Here is a 25,944-nt window from a genome sequence, read left to right as displayed (position 1 = left end):
AAATTCAACATTACAGCCACACAAGCCACGTTGAACAGACAGGGCCACTCCCGTAATTTCACTCCACCTTCCTCCCTCAGCAGGCGAAGGACAATTCGGTCATTCAACTTTACCACTACAACAGACCGCGTTGAACAGGAAGGGGCATTGTCGTAATTTCATCCACCTTCGTCCCCCTCACAGCATCTATAAAACGGCCTTCTGTTCACCTTCTTCCACGTCTCCTGAATCTTTCAAATTCAAACACGCTATCTTTCATTCAGAAAATTCCGGTTCGATCGTTCATCGATTTGTAAGTAAGAGCTCTTTTTCATTTTCAATTTAGCTGGGACTGTAATCTATAACCTGTAAATTCGTGTAAAAATAGGTTTGATACTCTGTTCTTCCGATTTTTAAGAACTAACAGAGTCGCATATAGCACTCTAAACCCTAGATTTCCCTCCATTTTTAGCTGCTTATTATTAGTTAAATCTACGGAAGTTTTTTGTTTATAAGTTTTTTAGAAGCCTGAAACATGCATACTTGTAGCTGTTTGGGAATTTCTACCATGAAACCTTGTAGGATTCTTATTAGCTTCAAATCCTCTTCGATGTTTGGAGCTTCGCCGCCCAGGCCGAAGTATAGGAGAATTGATAAAATTTCGAAGTTACGGCCGAATTGTTCTAGAATTATAGGGTCTGTACAGGTTAATGATAATTCGAGTAGGAGAGGTTTTGGTTTTTCCAATGGTTATCGGTTGAGTAGAGGTAGTGGTGGTAAAAATAGGCATTTGATTGCAAATGTGGCGTCGGATTTTAGAAATCAGTCTACGTCGGCTGAAGCTCATGTCAATCAGAAGAGCTTTGAGACAATATATATTCAAGGAGGGTTTACAGTGAAGCCACTGGTGATTGAGAGTATTGAGACGAATCGTGGTTTAGAGAAAGAAGAAAAATCGGCATCGGAGGCTGAGGGGTTGGGTAGTTTAAAGGATTTTAATTATGCTAGGGTTGAGAGAGAGGCGTCTGAGATTGAAAAGGAGGCATGGAGCTTGCTTCGAGACTCTGTTGTGAACTATTGTGGACATCCTGTTGGAACTGTTGCTGCTAATGATCCTGCTGATACTCAGCCACTGAATTACGACCAGGTCTTTGTTCGTGATTTTGTCCCGTCGGCCTTGGCCTTCTTGTTGAATGGAGAAGACGAAATTGTCAAGAATTTTCTCCTGCACACCTTGCAATTACAGGTATATGCCTAAACATTAAGCTTTCCGTTCATCTAAAAGAGGGGACATCTTTTATATGTGTATCTGATCTATTACAAAATTTGATGTAAGATATTAGTGAATTTAGCTGATTGTAGAATGATAGGATCATTACCCACTGTATCTTGACGTATCAAATTTAGAAATACCATTTTTAAGGTCATAATGAAGTCATTCTCTTTATATTCATGAATACTACAGCTCACTTGTCCTTTGTACTGAAATCAACCGTCTTTGATGTTGGTTAGAGTTGGGAGAAGACTGTTGACTGTTACAGCCCCGGGCAAGGGCTGATGCCAGCAAGTTTCAAAGTTAGAAGCCAACCTCTTGATGGAAGTGATGGAGCTTTCGAGGAAGTTCTTGATCCCGATTTTGGTGAATCTGCCATTGGTCGTGTTGCACCGGTTGATTCTGGTAAAGAAACTTCTGTGTTTTCAGTTCTGAAATGGATTCACTTCAATTTTTTCTTCCACATAGAACATGAAATCTTAACCTGTTACTGTGTGTTTTTACTCACACAGGGCTGTGGTGGATTATTTTGTTAAGAGCTTATGGAAAGATCACAGGAGACTACACATTGCAGGAACGGGTCGATGTACAGACAGGCATAAGACTGATCCTTAATCTGTGCTTGACAAATGGGTTTGACATGTTTCCTACTCTGTTAGTTAGTGACGGTTCCTGCATGATCGATAGACGAATGGGCATTCATGGACACCCACTGGAAATTCAAGTAAGAATAAGTAGACCAATAATCAATTATCATTGTGGTTTTTTCAAATATTGAGCAGCAATTCTTAATAGCTATAGTAAACTGTTATCCTCTTAGTTTAGTTCGAGTTCATGTACGGGCAATCGCTTGACGTGGTTGACTTCGTTTTGCAGGCATTATTCTACTCAGCCCTACGCTGCTCCAGAGAGATGTTGATTGTCAACGACGCAACCAAGAATTTGGTGGCTGCCCTGAACAGTAGACTAAGTTCACTCTCCTTCCATATCCGGGAATACTACTGGATCGATATGAACAAAATCAACGAAATTTATCGTTACAAAACGGAGGAGTATTCTTCTGAAGCTGTCAATAAGTTCAATATATATCCTGAACAAATTCCTAGTTGGCTGGTGGATTGGATTCCTGAGGAAGGTGGCTACCTTATTGGCAATCTACAGCCTGCCCACATGGACTTCAGGTTTTTCACGCTCGGAAATCTTTGGTCCATCGTGTCATCTCTCGGGACCCCGAAACAGAACAAGGGCATTCTGAACTTGATTGAAGCCAAATGGGATGACCTTGTGGCTAACATGCCTCTTAAGATATGCTTCCCGGCTATGGAGTACGAGGAATGGCGCATCGTAACCGGCAGTGACCCTAAGAACACGTGAGGCTCTTTCGAGTTTTGAGGCAGTGAAAATTCGTTTGATTTGAAGCAAGTAAATAGGAAATTTTTGTAACCAAACGCTGATCTTTTCCTTCGTTTTTTCCCTTTTGGCAGTCCTTGGTCATATCATAATGGGGGATCTTGGCCAACACTGTTATGGCAGGTGAGGCACTTATTATTCAAACTTCATTTTTACCCCTCACCTCAAAACAGTTGATTTTCAACCATTTATTAATCTCACTGTAAATGTTTGTGGGCAATTTTACAGTTCACACTGGCCTGTATGAAGATGGGGAGGCCAGAGCTAGCAAGGAATGCCATTGCAGTGGCTGAGAAGAAGCTTTCGGCCGATCGTTGGCCCGAGTACTATGATATGCGCAGTGCGAGATTAATAGGGAAGCAATCACGGCTCTTCCAAACCTGGACGATCGCTGGTTTCTTGACATCAAAGTTGCTTCTCGAGAACCCAGAAAAGGCGTCTCTGTTGTATTGGGAGGAGGATTACGAGCTCCTTCAGAGCTGCGTCTGTGCGCTCGGCAAAGCCAACGGGAACAGGTGCTCTCGCCAGCGCCACCCTGCAAGACCAGACGATCACGACCATTGATTTAACAAGCATTTCTTGCTCTAACATATTGATTTTTTTTGGAGGAACTTCTTTTTTTTCCTCCTCTGATTCTATGTGTGTGTATAGAAAAGCATGCAATTTGGTAGGCTCAAGGTTTTTGAGGAGCCTCTAAAAAATATTCATTCAGAATTGGGAATTAAATGTATGATACTTGAATTGAATTACTTCATTTATATGTAATACTTTTACTTTACAGACTGTTTTGTAACGTTCTATTTTATTTATTTGGTTAAAGTTTGATCTTATTGCAAATGAGATATGGCTGGTAAATTTAAAGATGTTGAGATAAACAAAGATGTTTCTCCGGAAGTTTAAAAAAAAAAAAAAGTTCAATCATAACGTGGACATTTTTAATTTTGTGTTATCTAATGTTTTTTTTAGTTTTAAAAAAGGTACGAAATTAGAAGTTTAGTGTTTGATTAGATGTGAAATTCATTTTTTATCAAAGAAGTTTGTGAATATTTTAAAATGTCAAATAAGTAAAAAGACTCGTTAGGCGGAAAAAAATAATTATTAGATATCTTTAAAGATTAAAAGATAAAATTTAAAAACTTATTAAACCTAATTATAAAATTTTGGTATGACATTTATAATTTAATTTTACTTAAATATCAATTTAGGAGATTCGCTCTATACATTTTGACTGACAGTTTTAACATAATACAATAGATTAAGGCACCTATGTTGATTGACAGTTTTAACATGAGTTTGAATCTTCATCCTATACATTGTACTAAAAAAAGATACATCTTAATTAATACGGTGACATATAAAAAAATGTTTTGGATAAGTAATTTAAATAATTTACAAACGAAGTTATAAATGATTCATTTTTTCAAAGGTAATAATAATATATAAATATTATGCAATGAGTTTTTTTGATACAACATGTGAGAATAAGAATTGCGAACAAGTTCTTTAACCAACTATATGTAATGACTTTGCATAATGATATAATAATTATTTTTAATTTGTTAAAAGATTATAATAAATATATATTTTCATTTTCATTTAATCAATCTGTTAAAAATTTAAAAACAAAATATTTAAACAACAATCGCATCAAAAGAAAATAAATAAATAAATAAATAAATTTCAGAAACTAAATTCATAATCTAACGAAGAAATTATTTGCAGGCTAACGGGGAGGGACTTGACTTCACTACAAGATCCTCCGCTGCCGCTTCGACGAGGCTGTTTATAGAACAAAGCTTTGCCCTACTCGCCTCGGATCGATCACAAATAACTGGTAATTCTCTGTAATTATCTTCTCAAATGCAGCGTTTACAAACAATCCGTTTTTGGAGTTCAAATTCGTTTTTCTTCTCTGTTTCCTCAATTTGGGTTTATTAGTTGCAGAAGATCAGGTAGGCTTTTGGTCTTAATGCTCATCGTGTTGTTTTTCAATTGCCAGTGAAGATTTATGTGTAAATTTATTGTACCTTTCAGTTTCCTGGTATTGAAATTCAGATCAACATCGGCAGAAGCTATGGCTGGTTATTCCTCCGCTGCTTCTGAGAAGAAATCGACTGAGGCGGCCGACGATGTACCGATCTTCAATGCTGAAAATTTGCAAAACAACTTGAAGATTATATATTACAGGTTTTTCCATACTTCTACAAACTCTACATGCTCACTAATTTGAATGGGTTTTTCCTCCAAGTCGAACACAGCTGCTTGGCGTTTTTTTTTTTAGTGATGGGGTTTTTCTTTTTCCAAATCTTTCAAAAGGATTCGTTAGGTCCTTAATTAGCAGCTAATGTATCTGTAGATTTTAGCTTCTAAAGGACTGACGCGATTCAACTTTATCAGGAGTGCCTGCATTCAAATTGAGTTGCTACTAAATGGACCAAGATGATTATTAATAATTATTATGATTATTTTGATCTTTGTGTATCTAGATCGTTAAGTTCGTATCATCTTTTGCAGCCGGACGTTTTTGTCTATAATTGGTGGAGTAATTGCTGGAATTTTGGGATTCACAGGCCTGACTGGATTTATATTATATTTCCTAGTCATGGCAATTACTTCACTTGGACTTGCAGCTAAGGCTGGATTTTCTTTTCATTCATATTTTGAAAGCTGGAACCAGATTCTACTTGATGGCTTTCTGAGTGGGCTTATGGTATGCATCATCTGTTCTTATTTTTGAGACTGAAATAATTCAAAGAAATGAAAAGAAAAGGAAACAAAAGACTGAATAATTTTATTACTTGAAATTAACTTCTGTGGAATTTTATGTTACTAATAAATAATATGAATTTTCAGATATTATGCTTCTAGGGTTTCTAAGTTGCAGACTGTTCCATGTTAGTGGCATACATTTGTTCTAGATTGTGAACATGCAAAAATTAGTTACTACTGGTGTTTTAATTTCATCCACTTCACTCTCCTGCTCCTACTCCCTTCTGGGATATATTAGTTTTGAATCAATTGGAAGACGGGTCAATATTATTGTGCGGGTCCCACAAGAGACAATATATAGCATTTCAGCTTCATTCGACTAAAATCACGTGTAATTGATCTCATATCTGATAGTTTTATCTTGGTGTTAAGATTTCAGATTTGTATATTAGGTTATGTTAAATTTTAGCTATGTAACTATATAACCAGAAGATGTTAGACCTAGAATGTACTTTTTCACTGAAGGAAATATTCATGCCTTATCCCTGCAAGTCAAAAAAATATTTCCTGTTATAAGTTTGGTTGATTTGTGTTTTCAAAATGTCTATCCTAGTCTTTTGGAAATGACTAATACTAAAGTGATTAGGTTCACTTTATGATGGAAGTTGTCTAAATCTGTAGATAACCAATTATTTTACAGATACACCAAACAAAATAAAAGAATTGGGTTGAAGAGAAGGTGAATGTACTTCATTACCTCCTTGGGATCCCTTTAAGGGTGATTTCACATCCTCTTGGCTAGGCTTTCGTACATTCTTGATTTATGTTCAAATTTTCTCATTTCCTATTGAGGAAATTAAAGGAAAATTCAAATCAATGAGGGTTTTAAGGTTATTTTGAAATTCTTGGTTTCAGAATTTAAATCTCGAATCAAAAAATGGGATAACAATTTGAGTTCGTTTGATCATATGATAAGGGAAGGAAACTTAAAAAGGATGAACAAGTTGATTTCGGGAGGTGCTTAACTATGGGAATTGGGAATAATAAGGAGATTATTTCCTTTCTTTAGTCACTGTACACTTGCAACAGGATAGAGATGTTTAAAGCCTTGGGGTTTGATTGGTTTCCAATTCCTAGAGTGAAACTTGAATGGCATGAAAGACTGAGTTAGATGAAATTAGAAACGGAGTATCTGTCTTAATGGGAATTAGTCCCCTTTTCTTGGCTTTGCTCAAAGATTGTGGATTAATAAACAGTGATTTGATGAAGGTTTCCAGGGAATTACATGATAAGGGGTGGTTAGTGTTTGCTCTGAGCTGATGCTACTTATAACCTGTCAGTAGTCTCGACACCATCCTAGTCATTATAAAAGATCAGTATTGCTATGCTAGTTATGAGTGGTGACGAATTCTACCATTTCAAAGCTCAATAGCATTCCTACCTAGAAAAATCATGCTGAATTTTTAAAAGATAGAGAATTTGGACTTTTTTCATTGTTGCTGATGAATAATTAGAATACGTGCATGAAAAATGTAGGCCTTGTTTGAATAAAGTTTGTGATCCTGTGAACTGGGAATTTTTAGACATTGCTTTAAAGCCATAGGTTTTGGTACTAAGTGGAGAAGTTAGATTAGTGGGTGATTTACATCCTTTGACCTTTTCTTGCATTTTTGCATGTGAATGTAGAGATAAGGCAAAGGCTTCAGCAGGTCTTAGAGACAAGGGTTTAGGAGGTAAGGGGAGACTTTGGGTCAAGGGGTGCCTTCAAAAGGTGAATTTCTTCCTTCTTATATGGGAGACCTAAAGGGAAGATACGGACTACTAGAGACCCTTATTCTCTGTTATTTCTGACGGTGACAGATGTTTTTAGTTTACTTCTTTACATGGCTATGGATCGTAATCTAATTGAAGACTTCTGGTTTGGGTGGGACAACAAAATTTTCACTTGACTTATTTGGAACTTGCAGCTGATACTATTTTATTCTTCAGTTTGGAAGAAAAAAGCAAAATGGATAACCTCTTCAACGTTGCCAAACCTTGTGAGGTTATGTCATGCCTTAAGGTCAACTATGAGTCTATGAAAAAAGTAGTGTGGGTGTGAATATTCCTTGAACATGGCTAATGAGGTAGCTAGCAAATTTTATTGTGCTCCATCTCAATGACCTATGATTTATTTTGGTCTTCCTCTCGGAGTAATCCTCATTCTCTTGATTTTTCGATTCCTTTGGTGGACAGATTTTAAGGTAAACTAAATAAGTGGAGTTTTTGCCTTTCCAAAGGAGGGATGCTTAATAGTCAATTATGTACAACCGATGCTAACTAGTATTCCTCTCTAATCTTCTCTCTTTCTAAAATCCCCAAGAATATTGCTGGGAGATTGGGAGGTTTCAGTGATTTTCTTTGGGGTGGTTCAAGTTGCAACAAGTAGTTATTTTGTAATTTGGAGTAACTTTTGCTTGCCCAAAGATTTTGGAGGATTAGGCATTGGTACATTGGGTGAGAAGAAAAAAAAAGGCTTGTTGCTAAGTGCATTTAGAGATCTCCTAACATAAGTGGGAGCAATTTGCAAGATGTTTTTAGAAGTTAAATTTGATGTGGATTCCTTTGGTTGGTAAAACTAGAAGAAGCTTATGAAAATCAATAGCATCTTATAAATACTTGGTGTAAGAGATTTTTGTTCTTTCAAACCCGGAAATGGTAGGAGAAGAAAATTTTGGGAGGATGTTCTTATCGGAGACAAAATTTTCAAAGATCATTTTCCAAGATTCTTTAATCTCTCAAAACCCAAAATGAAGAGTGTAGAAAGCATATAGGATGGCATTCATGATAGCTGAAAGCTCTAATAACAGGGATGATGTTAGGTTTGGAGTTGTGACACTTCAAGGTCCTTTACTATTTCCTTTTGTTTCAAGCTTATTATTAATATTTCTATCAAAAAGGAATTGCCAAGCCGATTTGGAGCAAGTCTTTTTGAACTTTTCGTTCTCATAAGATCAATACTTGGATAGAGTAGAAAATAAAAATCTAAACTTGTATCTCTCACCTTCTTGGTATATTATTTGTCAAAAAGAGGAATAAGTGGATCACATTTTTTTTACTTATACCTTTGCAACGGCCCTTCTGGACAACATTCTTCAAGCAATGAATATTCATTGTGGTCCCCTCCTGCGCTGGGGGATTATCTGTGTAGAGCATCTTTGGTTGGGATTTTTCTTACAAGATAAAGGACCATGTGGAGGATTATGACTGGGTAGTTTTTGTTGGCCATTTGGTTCAAGGGAACAAAATGACTTTTGAGGATATATTTTTTACTTCTAAACCAGCTTTAGACACGATGATCTTTTGAACCTCTAGCTGGTGTACTCTCAGTCTCTGTAAGAACTGTAAAATTCTTCTTTTGATATCCAAGGTAACTGGTGAGAGTTCGTAGCTCCCTTGGCTAATTGGGAGGTTCCCTCGATCTTCCCTTTTTTTGTAACCCTTGGTTCTTTTTGAATATATGTGGAAAGGTTTGTCGTTTCAAGATATAAATAACTGGGGATATGCATAGCAGGTGTTGATATAAGGATGATGTGCAAGAGATTTTCTTTAAATTGTAAAGATGGCTTTAAGATTTATCTTCTTCAGCCTTTTTAAGGTTACCATCTTCTTTATTTCAGATAAGAAGGAAAATTTCTTTAAAACTCCCTCAATTTAGTCTACCTTTTTGAATAATTTAATTTTGAAATTAATTTGTCTGAGAATTTGATTGCTGGCATGAATGTAAAAAGATTAGTATAACTAGATTTTATTTTTTAGGTGTGTTATGGTGTATATTTTGGGGGTTTGGTCCTTTGAAACATCTTGATCTATGTTCACACAAGGGCCCTTGAAACATCTTAAAGCTAGCTTGAGATACAGTTAAAAAGTGGGCAATTTTTGGATGAAAATATGAGCTTAGAGAGGACATACAAAAAGGAGCTCAATAAAGAGAGTCAAACTAAAATAACGGGCTCCAATCAAGCAAGATCTAACGAGTAATTACAAAAAACTTTGGATATGGAAGCCCAAAGAGACGTGATATCTTACAAGATCCCAAACCACCTCTCAGGAACTCTCATCCCTCTGAAAGTCCTATTATTCCTCTAAATCTACCGCCCCACAAACACCAAACAGATAAATGGCCCGACCCCACAAAACAGCCCTTATCCCTAAACGGGGATGAAGAAGAGCAGCCTCCAACCTATCCAAACAACCTCCAGGGCGAGCCCAACGAACTCCAAAAGTCTGAAAAATGCAGTCCCAACCTGATTGTATTTCTTTAAAATTCCCTTAACAGTAACTTAAAGTGTTTACTAATTGTACGACATATGTCCATTAGAGTCTAGAGTCTTTGAGCCAAGATGACCAACCTGATGCTACATCTGAGAGTATATAATCATAGGATTCTTTTTTCACCCCGTTTTACCTGGGGATTTCTACTCTTCATCTATTGTATCAAAACCATATATGTGAAATTTCTGCATCAGATGATTCTGTTAGAGAGCATAATATTCTGTTCAACATAAAATCATTGTTTCAGCATACTAAAGATGCTTAAATAAAGAGAGAGTTTTTTCACTATGTTATTGTGTAATGATGACTCCTTATGTCATATGCAATAACCTCATGACACTGACCATCTGTTTCATTTTTGCAGTCGTTCGTGCTCTTCTGGACGTATCCTTTCCATAACTTTTAATGGTTTGTACATAATGTGTGATAAGTATACCAATAGTGTGTTTGGGACACTTTTTTAATATGATAAAATGTTTTTGACTAATTAAAAATGCTTTCAAAGTTTTCATTATATTTTACTACATATTAAAAAATGGGTTTAAATACTCTTTTGGTCCCTAGGCTCTCGTCTTTGGTGGGCCTATAAACTTTCAAAGCGTTCATTTGGTCCCTAGGCTCTCGCCTTTGGTGGGCTTATAAACTTTCAAAACGTTCATTTGGTCCCTATACTTTCAACTTTTGTTCATTTTAGTCCCTGTATTTACAAAATGTTCGTTTGGTGCATGTTCTTTTAAAAAACTGACCATTTTGGTCCCTTCATTTTTATTTTATCTCATTTATTTCAATCTAAACTTTAGCATGTCACTTCACTCACTAAATTTTTTGGAATGTAGCCATAAATTTGTATTAAAGAATTTTATTTGTGCATAAAATTTGTTTTAAAGTTTTGTAAATAGGGACCAAAATGGTCACTTTTTAAAAGTTTAGGAACTACAATAGATGTTTTGAAAATACAAGGACTAAAATGAATGAAAGTCGAAAGTAAAAGGACCAAAATAGATATTTTAAAAATATAGGGATTAAAATGAACTAAAGTCGAAATTACATGACCAAAATAGGATTTGTTTACTTTCCTCCAAATGCTTGCTTCTAAAATTTGTTTGTTGGTTGCATTTTTCTTGACATAAGAAAAGATTTGCCTACGATATTGTTCACATATTCTGAGTCTGGAATGCTGGCTGGAATTCGAATCCTTGAGTAGCTGCAGGTTTCGGTACAACTGAGCTCAAGATGGGGAATTAACAACGAAACGATAATTAGATTGAGTTATATATTTTGATCCATTTCCAACTCCTAATGATATTGTGGCAAGTTTATTTCTCATTACCATGTTTAGAAAGTGTTCAAGATCAGAGCAGGATTCTCTGTGCTGTATCAGTAAAGATAGGCATAGTTTTTATTTATTCCTTTTACCAGTTTGTGAGATTATTTGTTCAGCTAGAGTTGCACTTATCTTATATTCGTGGTCTTTTAAATGCGTTTTTTCCCCGGAAAGGCCTTATAAATGTTCACGAGAACTCGTATGGGATTGCTTGGTAAAATTGATTATCTAGGAGTCGATTTACCTGCTCTGTTATAAGCGTAGGTTTAAATCCTTTTCGATTCCAGAATTTTCATGTTTATACTATTTTGATCTTTCTCTTTTAGTTTCTGAACGATTGAGAAATTTGGTGTAGATATTTGACATGACTTTTTTTTTTTTTTTGGTTGAAATGGAAAATCTGATTTATTTATGAATCTCAGGAGTAAATTTCCAAGCGGTGGTTAAGTATTCAAAACTACATGGAGTGGTTGAAGCGTTAGGTTTCAGAATAGGACCCAGATTTTTGTTTAAATAATTAACAAAAAAATTAAAGACAAAAAAAGTTGATATGAAAGCAAAATATTTGAAAGTTTAATGGAAAAATAGAATTTTTGTTAATTCAAGGACTAAAATAGAATAAGTAAAGATGTTTAAGGACTGATTTAAAATTTTTGTTAAATGGTGAATATTAGGTATATTTTGTAGTTGAACTGTAAAAAGTTTTATCTTTATTGCCACGAGTTGCCATATTATGTCAAAATATAGTTTATCAGTCTAATCAACGTGACGGATCGAGACTTGATAAAACCAAATTAAAAAATAATTCAAAGTTTTAAAATATTAAGAATTGAATTAGACACAACTATCAAAGTTAAAAAATTAATTAGTAAGGCCAAAAAAAATTAATTTGTAAAGGTAAACGTACAAGTTTAGCCTCTAAATTTTCGAAATTGTCAAATAGACCTTTGAATAGTCTCTAATAAATTTGTGATTTTTTTTTCAGTACGAATTTGTGAATATTTTGATGGATCCTTAAACATTTTTAAAATTTACGAACTTATTAGATATAGAATTGAAATTTTATAATCTAATAGTCAAAATCTAACTTTATGAATAATAAATTTGTGAATTTTAAAAAATAATAAAAATGTTAAGAGTCTGTTGTACATAGAATTAAAAGTTTATACACTAATTAAATACAAAATTAAAAGTTAAGTCTATTCACGAATTCATGAGATTTTTTTTTAAATAATGTTTTTTAGAAAACAAATGACACAAATGAGGTAGGTTTGAAAATATTTTCAAAAGTAGGGTAGTGAAATCGTAGCCATTGAATGCAATTTCAGGTAAATCGCATTTAATGGCTGATATTTTAGGCGAAATAGCTGTTTGCAAGTCGCAATTTTGTGAAAGTCACGGTCATTGGCCGCGACTTCAAAGTTACATGGCTTTAAGGATGCCACGTGTTGGGATGGAAATTGCATGCATTTGCTACGGGTATATATATTATTTTGTCAATTGTTTTATTGATAAGAATTGTTTAGCAGTGGTCAGAATGATCATTATTAATCCTCCATTCACGGGTTTGATTCCCTACTTTGACTAACACCTAACCTATTTTTGTCAACGGTTTGAATGTATGACTTAATTTTGTAATTTTTTTATTTATACTACATTTATTTTGTTATTATTTTAAATCTACATTATTTTTATAATTTATTTTTTAAATTACATTATTCTTAAACTTTCTCTAAATTCATGCATTACATTTGCAAAAAATAAGTAACTAAATAAATAAAAAGCATGTACGGTGTGTTCCAACTTTAAATATGATATGATTGTGATTGAAAATTGAAAGGTGCGTGAAATGACCAAACCCAAAAAATGTCCCTTTCTTGAATTATACAATCATATCACCCTTTTTATTTAATTTTAGTTCTCATGCATTCTACTTATTTATAGACTTTTATTCAAAGGGTAAATTGCAATTTTAGTTCATAAATTTTCACAATTTACCAGTTGATTTTGATCCCGTAAAAATGTCTTTTGTCATTTTCTAAAATCACTGGTATATTAATGTCAAACATTACTATATTAAATTTAAGTTAAAATATTATTTTGTTCCGTGTATGCTTAGTTTTGGATCATTTTGATTTATGTACTTTCAATTTTAATTCATGTCATTGTATTTTCAAAAAGTTTGTTTTAGCTTTGGTATTTTTTTAAAATGGACAATTTAATTTAATTTTTAATTTTATTTATTCTATTACAATTTCAACACGACACTACGTTCAATATATTACTTTATATTAATTAGTTTCCGTTATGGATAGAATTAATGTTAAAATTTTGAAAATAGAGACTCAAATGATCATCTCGGAGAATCAAAATGACCTATTAAAATTAAAAAATAATAAATTCAAAGATGTAATTGAATATTTTTGTTCCAAATGCACTAATCATATTCTAGTAGTCATAATCAATTTTGATTTTGATTTTTGAATTTCCTCCACGTATTTACTAAAAAAAAAGAATTAATTTTGATTTTAGGTTAATTACTCTTACATAACTTCATCACCACGAACAATTAGAAGATAAATAATAATAATAATAATAATAAAATTTTGAAACTATAATCAAATCAAATCCAAACAATGACGTTTTAGAATTATTTTATTTATAAAACGAAAAGCTATCCGACTTCGTCGTTAAGACATCTCGAGGTCAATTTCTGCTCGACGGAGAGATGAGCCGGAGATGGTTCCCGCCAAGTTTCAGGTTGCCGGAATTCCGACTTTCGCTGCTGCCGGCATCTTTCAGTTGGCCGGAGTTCAATTTTTTTAACTTCGGCATCGACCGGAGCTCTCCGAGCATCAGGTGGTTTAATTTTTCGATAATCGATGATATGTGTTGGGCGCTAATCGCCGTCATCGAATCCCTTGTTCTGATTACAATGTTGTGCTGCTTCTTCTTGTGCTGCGGTTTTACTCTCTGATTCAGTCAATTAGCGAAAAGTATGTATTAATTCCTCTCGATTTGCTCGCTTAAATTTGGAAACCATAGAAATTAAGCTCTCATAGTTTGAATTTGAATAGTTTGGGATTAGTGTGGATAAATGTGTTCTTGTCAAATTATCTCATCGGGATCCGAAACTAGAAACCTGCTTTTTTGAATGATAAAAATCTACGTTCTGTAAGTGGATTATTGATCTGAAAGTTCTTTCTTCAAATGGCGTCATCATTGAATCGATAAGAACAGTGTTGAAAAATTTTGGCGATGGAAAGCGAAATCTCGGTAACTATGACCTTCTTCTTTAGTGCTCTTTTTGCTGGATCATAGTGTCTCCTTAATTCAGTATGGCGAGTATAGGTTCCTCCTTGATTAATTAGTTGGAACCAGTATGACTATCATCTTCTTCTTCGGCTTGCCTCCCTCCAAAAAACAATAATCCAAAATTCAAGTGTCCTACACTAAGAGGTGAAACTCAAAACTCTAGTGAAGCTGAATTGGTTAGAGTATGAGGAATCTTCGTTAACGGTTAGAGATTCGGATCTTCACCCGTCCCATATTGAACTCAACAAACAAAATACAAAAGATAAATAAGATCTGATAAAAAAAAATTTCCTCATAACTTCTAAGCAAGTACTCTTGAGATGAAAAGGAATTTTGTTATCTTGTAGCATGAGCATGTATCGTGTTGTGAGGCATTGGGAGGAAGTTTGAGAAGTTATTAGATTTAATTCCTCCTCGTAGGTATCGATTTCGAAGGATTTTTGTGTTATTATGTTAGATTGGGATCCTTTCTTATAGCTTGGTCTCCTTGTCTCGAGCTTGTTTTTGCGCCTTTTGTATATTCTTTTGTTTCATCTCAATGAACTTCAGCTTCTTATTAGAAAAAAGGTAAAAAGAACCTGTATTGTGTTGTTTTGCATCAAACTTGAACTATAATTCCTTGAAGGAAAATGAAAAGTTGTTATTGTTGCAGCTGTTTTGTCCTGTTTTCTAATGAATGTATTTGAGAATTAGCTCTATCTTCTCATAGAAAGCAACTCCACTCTTGCACTCACATAGATAAAATCTGTCAAGAATATTGCTCCTATATAACCACACTCAAACTCGTGCTACATATTTTTGTTTAAGTGTCTCTTTTTCTTTGAAAAACCCAACTTTTTTGTGTTTCATCCATTTCTACTGAACCCATTCCTCAAGATTTTTGGGCCCTTTAGTAATCTTGATTTGTGGTTCATAGTGATGATATTGACTTCAACCTTATCTCTCCCACGTGTTCCAACTCCTTTCCCTAGTCAAGATATTTGTTAATGAATCTACAACATCACAAAATGATTTCAAATAATTCATAGTAATAATTTCAAAACATCACAAAATGATTTCAAATAATTCATAGTAATAATTTCAAATCCCACCGTATTCAATGTACGAATGAAACCGTATCTCATACATATGTAGGTACGGACATATATACATACACATACGTACATATATACACACATATAAAGCCAGACCAAGCTTAGAAGTAGAGTTGATAAAATAGCATTCCCTTGAAGTAGATATATGACTTGTGGTGTCTAGTAGATGAAGAATTAAAGTCCAACAGTAGCATAATTTTTTGTTCCCAGCATGATGAACTGACTTACTAGCAAACAATTGTGTGTTCTTGTATAATCAGTAGTATATTGTAAACTAATAAGTGTAACTTATGCTGTGAAAACTGCACTTAAAAGTAGCTGAAAGCTTCTGTTCCATAAATGAAATTTGACTTGTTTTTAGAGAAGTTTGAGATGATTCTTAACTTTATTAAATGCAACTCCACTTCATTGAATGGAATTTTTGGTTTAGGTTGAGTTTTTATGGGATGAAAATAGAGTTCATTTAATGCAGATCATTTTGAAGTCCTATTGGTCAAATATTAAAAAGAGAAGTTTCAATCCCTCTCTTGTTTATGTCTAATTGGCTTGTTGAAGCTTCTTAGCTCTAGACCGTGTTATCGAACATTGTGACATGATAGTGGAGGTTCTTGATTCATATCACTTAGATTTATTCAGGAATAATTTTTTTTCCTCTGATTTAATTTTGGGATGGGGATGGAGATGGGGATATATTACCTCCCTCAACCCCTCCCCCATCCCAAATTTTTAGTTACTTTATTTCTTTTATAAAAAAAATTATATTTTAGAACTTTTGTTTCATCTATAAATAAAAATGATTTTAAGTATTGGTATAAAGTTAATAATTAAGAATATTAAATAATTCAAAAAAAAAATTCCCATAAATTTTATTGTAAAATATAAGTTAAAATTTTATTTTAGTCATTGTATTTTTAGTCTTGGTTCATTTTGGTCTTTGTACTGTCAGAATGTTCATTTTGGTCGATGTATTCTCAGAATGTTCATTTGGTCTATGTACTTTTAACTTTTGTATACTTTAGTTTTTGTACTTCTAAAATGTCCATTTTAGTCTCCGTACTTTTAAAAATAATCATTTTAATCCCTATTTGTAAACTTTTAATACAAATTTTATATATTACGAAAGTCCTTTAATATAAAGTAATTTGTTATATTATTACTTTTAAAAAATATGTTGAGTCTAGTGTCAGGTTGAAACTGTGATAGAAAAAATGAGATTAAAAATAAAATTAAGGGACCAAAATTGAAATTTTTTAAAAGTACAGGGACCAAAATGAACATTTTGTAAGTATAAGGACTAAAACGAACTAAAGTTGAAAGTAGAAAAACCAAAATAAATATTTTGAAAGTATAGGAAGTAAAATGAACCAAACCGTACCTGGACCGAAGTAATATTTTAATCTAGAATATATTTTTGGTCATCGAGGATAATGTTTATTTGGTCTTTGAAGTGAGTCACTTTAGTTTTTGAAGTTTGGAAGATGGGTTTAAATGATTCATGAACTCGTTAGCCCTTAGTTGATTAATGAAAAGATTATATAGCACGGGTTGTAATTTGCTAACGCGGTAAGGTACACTAGTATGATATTATTTTTGGTGACTAAGATTACGAGGTAGCAATCCTTCCTCTTCACTGAATCCAAATGAAGGCTTTCATTTATTCTCTTGAAGAAGTTCAAGCGACGGGATTGGAACTTTCAAATGAGTTCCCTCCACCTTGTTTCGACATTGGAATGAAGGAGTCGTGGAGGTGGACTTTTGAATCTTGAATGTCTTCCTTCGGAGGACGACGACAACGACATTAGCGACCTGTAAGGCTGACGACGAGGTTCACTAGCGAGAGGAAGAGGAAGAAAGGAAAGAGAAGGAGAGATGATTGCCATCTCATGATCTAGTCACGAAAAATAATATTAAATTAATGAAACTACCAAGTGAAGTGTCTCATCGTTATGTTATTCAACTAATGATTAAATGAGTTCAATGATCATTTTGACCAAATTTTCAACGACTAAAGTCTCTTTTAAAACCTTAGGGATCAAAATAGCCACCTATTGCAAACATTGGAGACCAAAAAAATATTTCATTATGATGTCCAAGTGTCCTAAAAATGTTTTTTTTTTCTCCATTGTCTTTTGTAATGTTTTTAATCTTTTACGTTTCTACATGTCCAAGAGTTTGACATTAATACGAAGAGTTAATCGATATTTCTTAATAAAAGTTCGTAAATTATCCATTAACATTGGTATTAACATCAGAATCTTGACATTTTTGTTAACATCAACATTATAAACCTTGGCATTTTGGCTCTGGGCACCTAAGAAATTTTGAAAATGAGCTGCACTTGAATTTTTAATTGATCCCGAAAGTTATTTATGAAATTAGACCTTATAATTATTTGAATTTTAAAGTTGATTGATTATAATAATTATTTGAGACATCAAAGGAAACAAAATCACATATATGAGAGATGAAAGCTATTTCGAGCCTAGCCGAATAAAACACATATTACCTTCTCCATGATCAATGATTTGCCCCACTCCAAAATTGTGGAACTCAAAAAGGAAAAAAAGAAAGGAAAAGAAGATTAAGAGGATGATAGAGTACCCAAAAAAGATGATGAGAGTGTAATGATGATTAAGGGCCCGTTTAGTTGGAAGCTCGGATTCTGTTTTTTGTTTTCAGATTCACTAAATCACATGGATTCAGCCAATAGGTGTTTGGTAGAATTTTTTAGAGTTGTTTTTGAAAATTGTTTTCGAATTCTATAATCCAAACCATAGAAATTCTGAAAACGACTTTTTTATGTTTTCAAATTCAGAATTTGAAATTTTTAAGATGCAGAATTACATTGAAAAGATAAAAACTTTGATAAAATATATTACTTCATATTATAAACTCATTTTATGTGTGAAATATAATGTATTCTAAATTTAACTTTGTAAAATAATAATTATACAAAATTTGAAAAAAAAAATGTTAATAAATTAATTAATATAAGTTTAGATTAAACTAAAATTTAGTTTGTAACTACTGATTTACAAATATATTGCTAAACAAACCTTGAACAATTTTTGAACCAAACGTACCCTAAGGGTGGGTGGGAGTGGGAAAAATTTCCCCGGTGACTTAGGAATGGGGAATATGTTCTCCGTCCCCCTCTTTTATTTATGAATTATATATGTACCTTAAACTTAAATATTTAGATATAAAATTTATTATATATTATCAATTTAGGAGATATTGGTGTGATGTTTACGTTTTAATAATTTGAATTGTGAAATTTAATTTTTAAGATTTATTTTTGAATGAATTATAAAACATTCTTAGAAAACTTCAGAACTTTCCCTTAATTCCTGGAAAAATTTAACTATTTAAATGAAAATCCTTATAAAAAAAATCAAAAAAAGAAAAAACTTAGTATAACATTTAGTTGAAAATTTCTTTAAAAAATAACAATAAATGGTTGAACTAAAAGATAATAAGAAATGAACAATTTTTCGTGGGTAACTCGAGCTTCACAAAATTTTGTGGTGAATTTTACCAAGAATAAGAAATGAAATGGGCGACAAGGACGAGAATGATAGAACACTCCTAATAATGATACAGAAACAATGAGCACGAATTTAATATTTTCTCTGTTTCATTCCACAAAATATGCTCCATTTTTTTCAGGTTACACATTCCTTTATTTATAAGCAGAGGAGACGAGTTCAGAACTGAATACTCACTTGGTTATGTTACGAGAAGTCATAACCCGATGCAAACCGAATCGAATGCACTAGTAAATCACATAGTCCGGAACATAATTTTAAGACTAAAAGTTCCATAGTTTTTTCCATCCAATCGAGAAATAATATTTATTTCTTCCTGGGGTTGTGGATGTAGCACCACGAAATAAAAAAGCCCCCAAGAAATTTGAACTAAAATTGGAAGATGGCAGCTCCGCTCGAAGGCTTGGAAGCAAAGACGTAGAGACCGAGATCGTTCTTGTCGATGATCCCTCTGTCGATCCTCGATTTGTAGAAGCTCTCCTGGTGTGAATCCATAAAATGGGCAGAATTTTTAAACTCAGATTCCAACTTCCAAGAAGGAAGAAGACATTGTCTCACTTTCCAGTGTAAGAAAACTAACCTTCAGATTAAGAATGAATTGTGGAACAATGGCCTCTTTTACCAGAGCAACCGCGCAACCTCCCCATCCTGCTCCAGTTAGTCTGGCCCCGAGAGCTCCGTTGTCCCGGCATATCTTTACTAGTTCCTCCAACTCGGGGCAACTGGAAGAAACAAACAAGATGGGGAACAATGTAACACCAGAGGGTATGATAGAATTCAATATAATAATCGACGCAATGCAAACTAAACAATCAATGATGTCAACAAGGCAGAGGGTGCAGGTCGTCAGGATGGAAATTACGAAGAAAGATACAATTGAGGGAGTTATGGAAGAAAAAAAAGACCAGAACAATTTGTGCTCTTGTCGATAAAGAAAGATTTTCCAATTTGTATCAGATGATGACTGTGCATGCTGAATGGAAACTTTTCAAGTTAATTGCTCAAACATACAAGATTTGAGAACACTGGTAAATTGGTAAATGAGATTCTACCTGCATTCATAAAGAACGCTGCAGCTGTAGTGGCTATCATTCATAAGATCACCCAACTTCTTGAGCTTGTCTTCCTCACTGCCAAAAGAAAATTACCCCCACATTAAATGGGGAAAAAAGAACTTTGGTTCTTTTCTGGATGAACAAGTACGACGTAATCTATGATTGAAATTTTTGTAAATTCGATTGACGAAATACAAGATTAGAAATCTAAAATCCATCACCCATGTTACCTTGACCTAAAAGAATTACCAAATGAAAATAATGTAAAAGCAATGTGAACATGAAGAGGAGGCCATTAGGTAATTCGTCAAACCATCACCTTAAACTAGATGAAACTGCATCCTTGAAAGCGTAGACCCGCTTGGCTTCAGAGTACACGTGGGATGCTCGCTGAAAACAACCACCATTTTGTTACACAGAGAGATTTTAAAATTTGAAAGTACTCGCTAGATATCATTCTTCCTGTTTATAACCTACCCTAGCTTGAAACGGAAGGAATTTTAATTAATAATAACTGAAAGTAGATTTGGGGTCAGGAATGTTAGAGGAACGTGTAAGTAGAGAAGGCTGAAGGGAAATGGAACATGGCAACAGTTCCAAACATGATGTACCTGATATAACTTGAAGTGCTTGGCAGCTTTTAGAACATCCAATGAAGTTGGAGAATTGCCTAAAACCGATGGCAGATTTTCCACAGTGATTTGTTCAATTTCTTCAGCTGTATAGGGGTCCTCCTTCAACAGTTCCTTTAGAAGAGACGGAGCAATTAGAACATGTCGATAAAGGTATGAAAGAATGTTTATACTAATGGGCTATTTATTTCAAGTTCTTCCCCAGGAATAGGCATGAATACCTCATTCCCATGCTGGATGCCACTTTGGCATGAGGTTGAGATGCCTATGGGCAGCCACAGAACCCCAAATTGCGAGGTTTTGTTTGTGAAATCATAACCCATGGTTATCACATATGACTAGAACATCCATAATAATATTACATAATCATAAAATAAACCAACTAACATATTACTTGTTTGTGATTGATTAGTTAATGATTTGTTTATCAATATACTACTTAATCTCGTCCTCAAAGTAGATCTCAGAAAAGGCTAATGCAAACTGGAATGAAATAATCTTATAGATGCAATAATGTAGAAAGAAGGCCTAGTCAGATGGGGAAATTGGATTTTGGGGTTGGAAAGTTTCTCAATTGTCATTTATGAAAGACCAAGAGGCAAATCCTCTGGGTCTAGGTGACTAAGGGAAGGAGACCTCCCTCTCCATTCATTGTGCCCATGACAATTGACAGTTAATTATAAATTCCTATCAACTCCTCTATTTCTCTGCAGAAGCTTAACTCTTGTAGTTGTCTGTGAATCCTCACAGAGACAGAGGCATATAAAATTGATGATTATGAATGTTTAGGTAGTTTACTTTAATTGATAAAATTATACAAAAATTGATATAAACAATTTTTAATTAATTAAAAAAGAAATTAAAATTATTCAACTGGATGCTTTTAACGGATTTAAATTTAGTACAATTACTTAATTTTAAATGATTACAAATTGATAAATAACCTCAGTCTTACAGATGCCATTTTACAATGTCAGTCAAGCACACACATAATTTCCTTTCTTTCAAGGCATAAGTGGCAGCACGGCTAGGTAAAACAAACGCAGACAACTTCTATACCTAGATATCCTATCCTATATCCTATAACATCTATTCCTATAAATCCTATACCTATGCATTGAATCGAACAATTTCTGAAAATATTGTAGGACATTGTATTATAAACAACCTTAACATCAACTGCATGTAACTATAATCTCCATCACAGCAACAAATCTGTATTTTAATTTTTTTTAAAAACTTATTTTGATAAGAACTGATAACAATCTTTGTTGGTGTGAAAACATCAACGCAAAATACCTTGACTGCAAGCACAGGGTCAGAAGAATTACGCTCACGAGCAAATGAAAGACACAGCCCTTCCACATCAGATAAAGTTTTCACTTTTGCAACTGCTTCTGCTGGTTTCATCCCAAGCTTTATGCCTAGAACAATCTGAAGAACCATCCGGAGTCATTTTACTATGTTCAAATCATGAAGTGAATAATAAGTACCAAATTCTAAACCGTCAGCAGAAGAAGGAGAATGAAGATAATTAATACCTCAAGATTATGCTACAACTATCAATTTCTTAAATAAGATTTATTGATCACGTAGTAAAGAGCCAAAAAATCAGATAACTCAAATAAGAGGCAGTTAGTGTCCTATATATAAACACTAGATGAAAATACACCATGGTCAGAATAAAATAGAACTTACAGCAGCAAGTCGACATTCGACAACTCTGTTATTGTAATTTGTAGCAGCAGTGACGGCTTTCTGTGATTCGGCCAGAGAATGAGCTATAATAAAAGTCCCACCAGCAGGAAGTTGCACATCAGTAGCACGAATGGGATTGAAATCAATCAGCTCAGCAAACCCAGATTTGGCCATGACAGAAATTGCCTGCCAGAATAATAGGACACCGTTTACCATAATTGGCGAACATTTGAAGCTAGACAGAAGTTCTCATATTGCCCATCACATAGAATTGAAATGTAGCCATAAATCACTTTCTAAATAATTGAAGAAATAGAATTATGATCACCACTATTATTTCCATCAAGTGATTGTAGTCAAAATCTATCCATGGCCTTTGCGATGAAATAACATAAAACAAAATCCATCAATGGCTCAGGCTGTTAAGTGGGGAAAACTTTGGGCCTGCTCGGCTGCTTGTTCAGGTTGTAAAAAAGCTTTCCAAGTACTGCTTGTAAATTTGTAATATTAAGGTTATTATATAACTACTTCGAAACCCAAGATTTTCAAAAGAACAACTTCAATTATTCTCCTAAACAAATTATTCATGAATCATGAGTATACTTAGAAAAAGTAAGGAAAAAACAAGTTTTAGAAAAGAGTTGACCAAACATATTCTCTCTCTCTCTCTCTTTTTCTAGAGAATAGAAAATAGTTTTAACAACCCCTTTATTGCTCTGTTTCTTAATGTTAAGTCTATTGATTGCAAAGTAAAAAAAAAAAAAAAAAAGTTTTACCTGATCCATTCCACCAGATTGTGTACCAATGTGCCGTTCACATTCACACGTGAGTTGGGCAATTTCTTTCTGTAACCACAAGGGAATTATTGTTAGGTTAATTAGATTTAACATGACTAGAAATCAAATAATTGAGCTCAATTATTTGACGAGGTAACAACCAACTTCACCTAATTAAACCAAGTAAAATAACAGCATGTAACTGAACCTATGTAGCATTTGGTAAGTAGGAGGTGGAAAAATTATTGTTTATCTTAACCAAAAAAGGACAATGAATATGCAATCATATTCAGGCAATGAGCCCCAAAAGTCATCAATAATCCTCACTACAGTACCATAGATTTAAGTCATCTAAGTCATCGGGTCCAACAGATCACATTATAAGTTCATGTATTAATATCAAATGAATTCATGCAAGAATACATGTACATTCAAAACTCCAACCTTCCTTTCAAATGGAATAACTGTTGGTACCAATTAGTGCACAATGCAAGGTTCCGTAGGTCCAAAGTCCAATGACTAACAAGCAAGGTGCCTCCTTGCTATGTGGGCCAAGTCTGAGATACTAATAACAACCAATATTTGGGGAACATCAAGGCTTACTGGTAAAATGTGACTTGGGACACCACAGAACAATCCACAAACTCAACATATGTAAAATAATCAAGTCAAAATCCAAGTCAGTCGCAGACCAAGTAATGTTCAATTATCAGAGCATGAGGGAGAGCTGTTACACCTTGGGAAAGTTGGCACCAAAAGCAGCCATTATAGCAATGGTAGCAGAGCAAACAAACGCAGCAGAGCTTGATAATCCAGATCCTGAATGAAAAAAATAATTCTAGCATTACTTCATCATGTGATAAATTATTGCAGCAACAAAACATTTAGATGTCGACTTCAGTTGTTTTTGTTAAAAATTCTGAACATTTAAAGATAAAATAGAAAGCAAACTTCTATACTGTAACTAACAGCCTGTCATAGTTATCTTGTATGAAAAGATGTACAAAACAAAACCTGTAGGCACTGTTCCATCAACAAGGACATCAAGTCCAACTGGCACGCCAACATTTTGTCCTTTTGATTTAGCATATTCGTAATAGCCTTTGTACCTGAAACACAAAGACCCTTAGATTCTGAAGGGTAGGCAAATTGGTCAATGTTGATTAAGAAGTTAGTATGGCAAAATAATTTTAAAAAATAAAGGCAGATGTTCTTATAAAAAAAAAAAATTATAAAGGCAGATCATTTCAATTTTAACATTAAAATTAGATCATGCTAGTTTAGCTTAAAGTTCAGCACTGCCTTAAAAATATTGATTAGGATAAAAATGAAACGCAAAACATAATTTCTTGCATTCATACTATCTATAAACAAGCTGTATTCAGAATAATAAGTACGACCCGTTCAAATAATTATACAAAATAAAATCAGAACAGAAGTAGTTTGTCTACTCACCCGCAAAGAAAATAGTGTCCCCATTTGTGATTCTTCAAATCAACTTCCTGTAAAATGAACAAGAGTAATGATAAACACAGCAGAAGTTGTGAATATCTAGTAGTTGCAACTTGCAAGAACGATCACATTATAAATTTATGGGAGCATAAATATTTTATATGAACGATGTAAGGATCCAAGATTTCAGAAGAAAAGTAGGAGAAAAATCGTGACTGACTAGCAGAAATGAAGGACATCGTTTAGATTTCACAGAATTATTTGGTTCATACCTGATCAGGATCAGCAGGATAAGTACATAGCGAGTATTTATCGTTAACATTAGCAATTCTGAGAAGATGATTCGCCTCTCCGGCGTCGTGCTTCCTTATTGCCACGATCGTGTCTTGCCGGATCGCCATCGGCAACACCGAATATCCTTCATAGTCAATGTGCTCTCCGATCAAGTTCACTCTCCCTGCACTCCGTCGTTCAACCAAAACAGGAAATTACAACGAGAATCCACTCATAAATCAGTCAGAACATCATAATTCCTGGAAGTAAAAATACAAAAGTACAAACAGGACAGAGAAACCGAACGAAGATAGGAAGCAAAAAAGTACCTGGAGAACGAGCAAAGACATCGGGAGGGTGGCCAAACACTTGGAGAAACTTAGCCTTGAGATGATCAAACCGAAGCTGAGCTTCCTCAAGCTGAGATCCATCGCCATAAACCGGATTAAGAGAAGAGAAAACAGGAATCGGAAGATCCTCGTGCTTCGCCATTTCTCCTCTTCTTCCTCTTTACGTGTAGAAATTCACACAAATTCCCCCTCAAACACCACTGTAAATTCAATCCAAAAAACAAAAAGATCAAGAAAGATCTGCAAAATCCAAATTCAAAAACAAACAAAGATTCAAAGAAACTCGTGCAGCAGCGTTACCGATCTCGAATCCCGGCTAAATTATCGTATAAACAGAGCGAAGGCGAGACTGAGAATTGAGGTGAAAACGAAATATTCTATAAAGATTCAGAGCAAAAGCTCAGAAGAAGCCTCAGTATGATTTTTGTTTGGTTTCGAATGTTAAGATAATTAGTTATTTATTACATCTCTCTTATATTAAAATTTTATTTATTTGATTGTGACGACGCACGGGAGGGGCACGTGCATGTGCGGCCAAAAATGCCACGTCAGCTTATATTAAAAAAAGTGGGTTTTGATATTTTTGTGTAATAGGGAATCGAATTTTTATTTATATAAAAAGTCTGTACGATTAGGTCCAAAAATGCCCGCTTCGGAGAAAGCTCAGGAGGGCAATTTGGAAAACGAATCCACTTTTTCTTTTTCTTTTTCTTTTTCCTTTTCACGTTTTAATTTTAACGCT

The 25,944-nt window shown here is 34.0% G+C and overlaps 3 protein-coding genes across 4 annotated transcripts; 2 read left to right on the top strand and 1 right to left on the bottom strand.

Moving 5' to 3' along the window:
• The first annotated feature begins 212 nt into the window (after positions 1 to 212).
• A/N-INVC (Plant neutral invertase family protein) lies at positions 213 to 3,440 on the top strand. The gene is made up of 6 exons (XM_022282449.2): positions 213 to 1,225; positions 1,492 to 1,657; positions 1,765 to 1,976; positions 2,129 to 2,622; positions 2,737 to 2,785; positions 2,891 to 3,440. Exons 1-6 carry the CDS (start codon positions 515 to 517, stop codon positions 3,224 to 3,226), a joined length of 1,968 nt encoding a protein of 655 aa, XP_022138141.1. The 5' UTR covers positions 213 to 514; the 3' UTR covers positions 3,227 to 3,440.
• Positions 3,441 to 4,335: 895 nt separating this feature from the next.
• Positions 4,336 to 11,145, top strand: LOC111009251 (Rab5-interacting family protein). Of its 2 annotated transcripts, none has more exons than XM_022282276.2 (5): positions 4,336 to 4,496; positions 4,697 to 4,849; positions 5,177 to 5,372; positions 10,050 to 10,069; positions 10,822 to 11,145. In XM_022282276.2, the coding sequence occupies exons 2-5, from the start codon at positions 4,737 to 4,739 to the stop codon at positions 10,850 to 10,852; spliced, it is 360 nt and encodes a 119-aa protein (XP_022137968.1). In that variant the 5' UTR covers positions 4,336 to 4,496; positions 4,697 to 4,736; the 3' UTR covers positions 10,853 to 11,145. The 2 variants fall into 2 exon arrangements, with proteins under 2 accessions (XP_022137968.1, XP_022137969.1); XM_022282277.2 differs by having other exon boundaries at positions 4,376 to 4,614.
• Positions 11,146 to 19,027: 7,882 nt separating this feature from the next.
• GALK (Mevalonate/galactokinase family protein) lies at positions 19,028 to 25,661 on the bottom strand. Its single transcript, XM_022282247.2, has 14 exons — positions 25,503 to 25,661; positions 25,182 to 25,402; positions 24,852 to 25,036; positions 24,583 to 24,629; positions 24,142 to 24,236; positions 23,864 to 23,946; positions 23,128 to 23,196; positions 22,352 to 22,537; positions 21,953 to 22,087; positions 20,633 to 20,767; positions 20,341 to 20,411; positions 20,019 to 20,096; positions 19,547 to 19,688; positions 19,028 to 19,446 (listed from the first exon to the last, which is right to left on the bottom strand). Exons 2-14 carry the CDS (start codon positions 25,342 to 25,344, stop codon positions 19,336 to 19,338), a joined length of 1,500 nt encoding a protein of 499 aa, XP_022137939.1. The 5' UTR covers positions 25,345 to 25,402; positions 25,503 to 25,661; the 3' UTR covers positions 19,028 to 19,335.
• Positions 25,662 to 25,944: the final 283 nt, after the last annotated feature.

This window comes from Momordica charantia (genome assembly GCF_013281855.1).
Source record: "Momordica charantia cultivar OHB3-1 chromosome 5 unlocalized genomic scaffold, Mcharantia_2.0 BLBB01000005.1, whole genome shotgun sequence".
Taxonomy (NCBI): Eukaryota; Viridiplantae; Streptophyta; class Magnoliopsida; order Cucurbitales; family Cucurbitaceae; genus Momordica; species Momordica charantia.
The sequence above is the reverse complement of the archived record's forward strand: the minus strand, read 5'-3'. Positions and strand labels throughout refer to the sequence as shown.

Coding starts and splice junctions, on each gene's coding strand:
- A/N-INVC (XM_022282449.2), top strand. CDS start 515: ATGCATACTTGTAGCTGTTTGGGAATTTCTACCATGAAACCTTGTAGG. Junction 1,226..1,491: donor TGCACACCTTGCAATTACAG/GTATATGCCTAA, acceptor GATGTTGGTTAG/AGTTGGGAGAAGACTGTTGA. Junction 2,786..2,890: donor GGCCAACACTGTTATGGCAG/GTGAGGCACTTA, acceptor GCAATTTTACAG/TTCACACTGGCCTGTATGAA.
- LOC111009251 (XM_022282276.2), top strand. CDS start 4,737: ATGGCTGGTTATTCCTCCGCTGCTTCTGAGAAGAAATCGACTGAGGCG. Junction 5,373..10,049: donor GCTTTCTGAGTGGGCTTATG/GTATGCATCATC, acceptor TCATTTTTGCAG/TCGTTCGTGCTCTTCTGGAC. Junction 10,070..10,821: donor TCGTTCGTGCTCTTCTGGAC/GTATCCTTTCCA, acceptor ACATAAGAAAAG/ATTTGCCTACGATATTGTTC.
- GALK (XM_022282247.2), bottom strand. CDS start 25,344: ATGGCGAAGCACGAGGATCTTCCGATTCCTGTTTTCTCTTCTCTTAAT. Junction 23,947..24,141: donor TGATGGAACAGTGCCTACAG/GTTTTGTTTTGT, acceptor TTTTTCATTCAG/GATCTGGATTATCAAGCTCT. Junction 23,197..23,863: donor TTGGTGCCAACTTTCCCAAG/GTGTAACAGCTC, acceptor TTGTGGTTACAG/AAAGAAATTGCCCAACTCAC.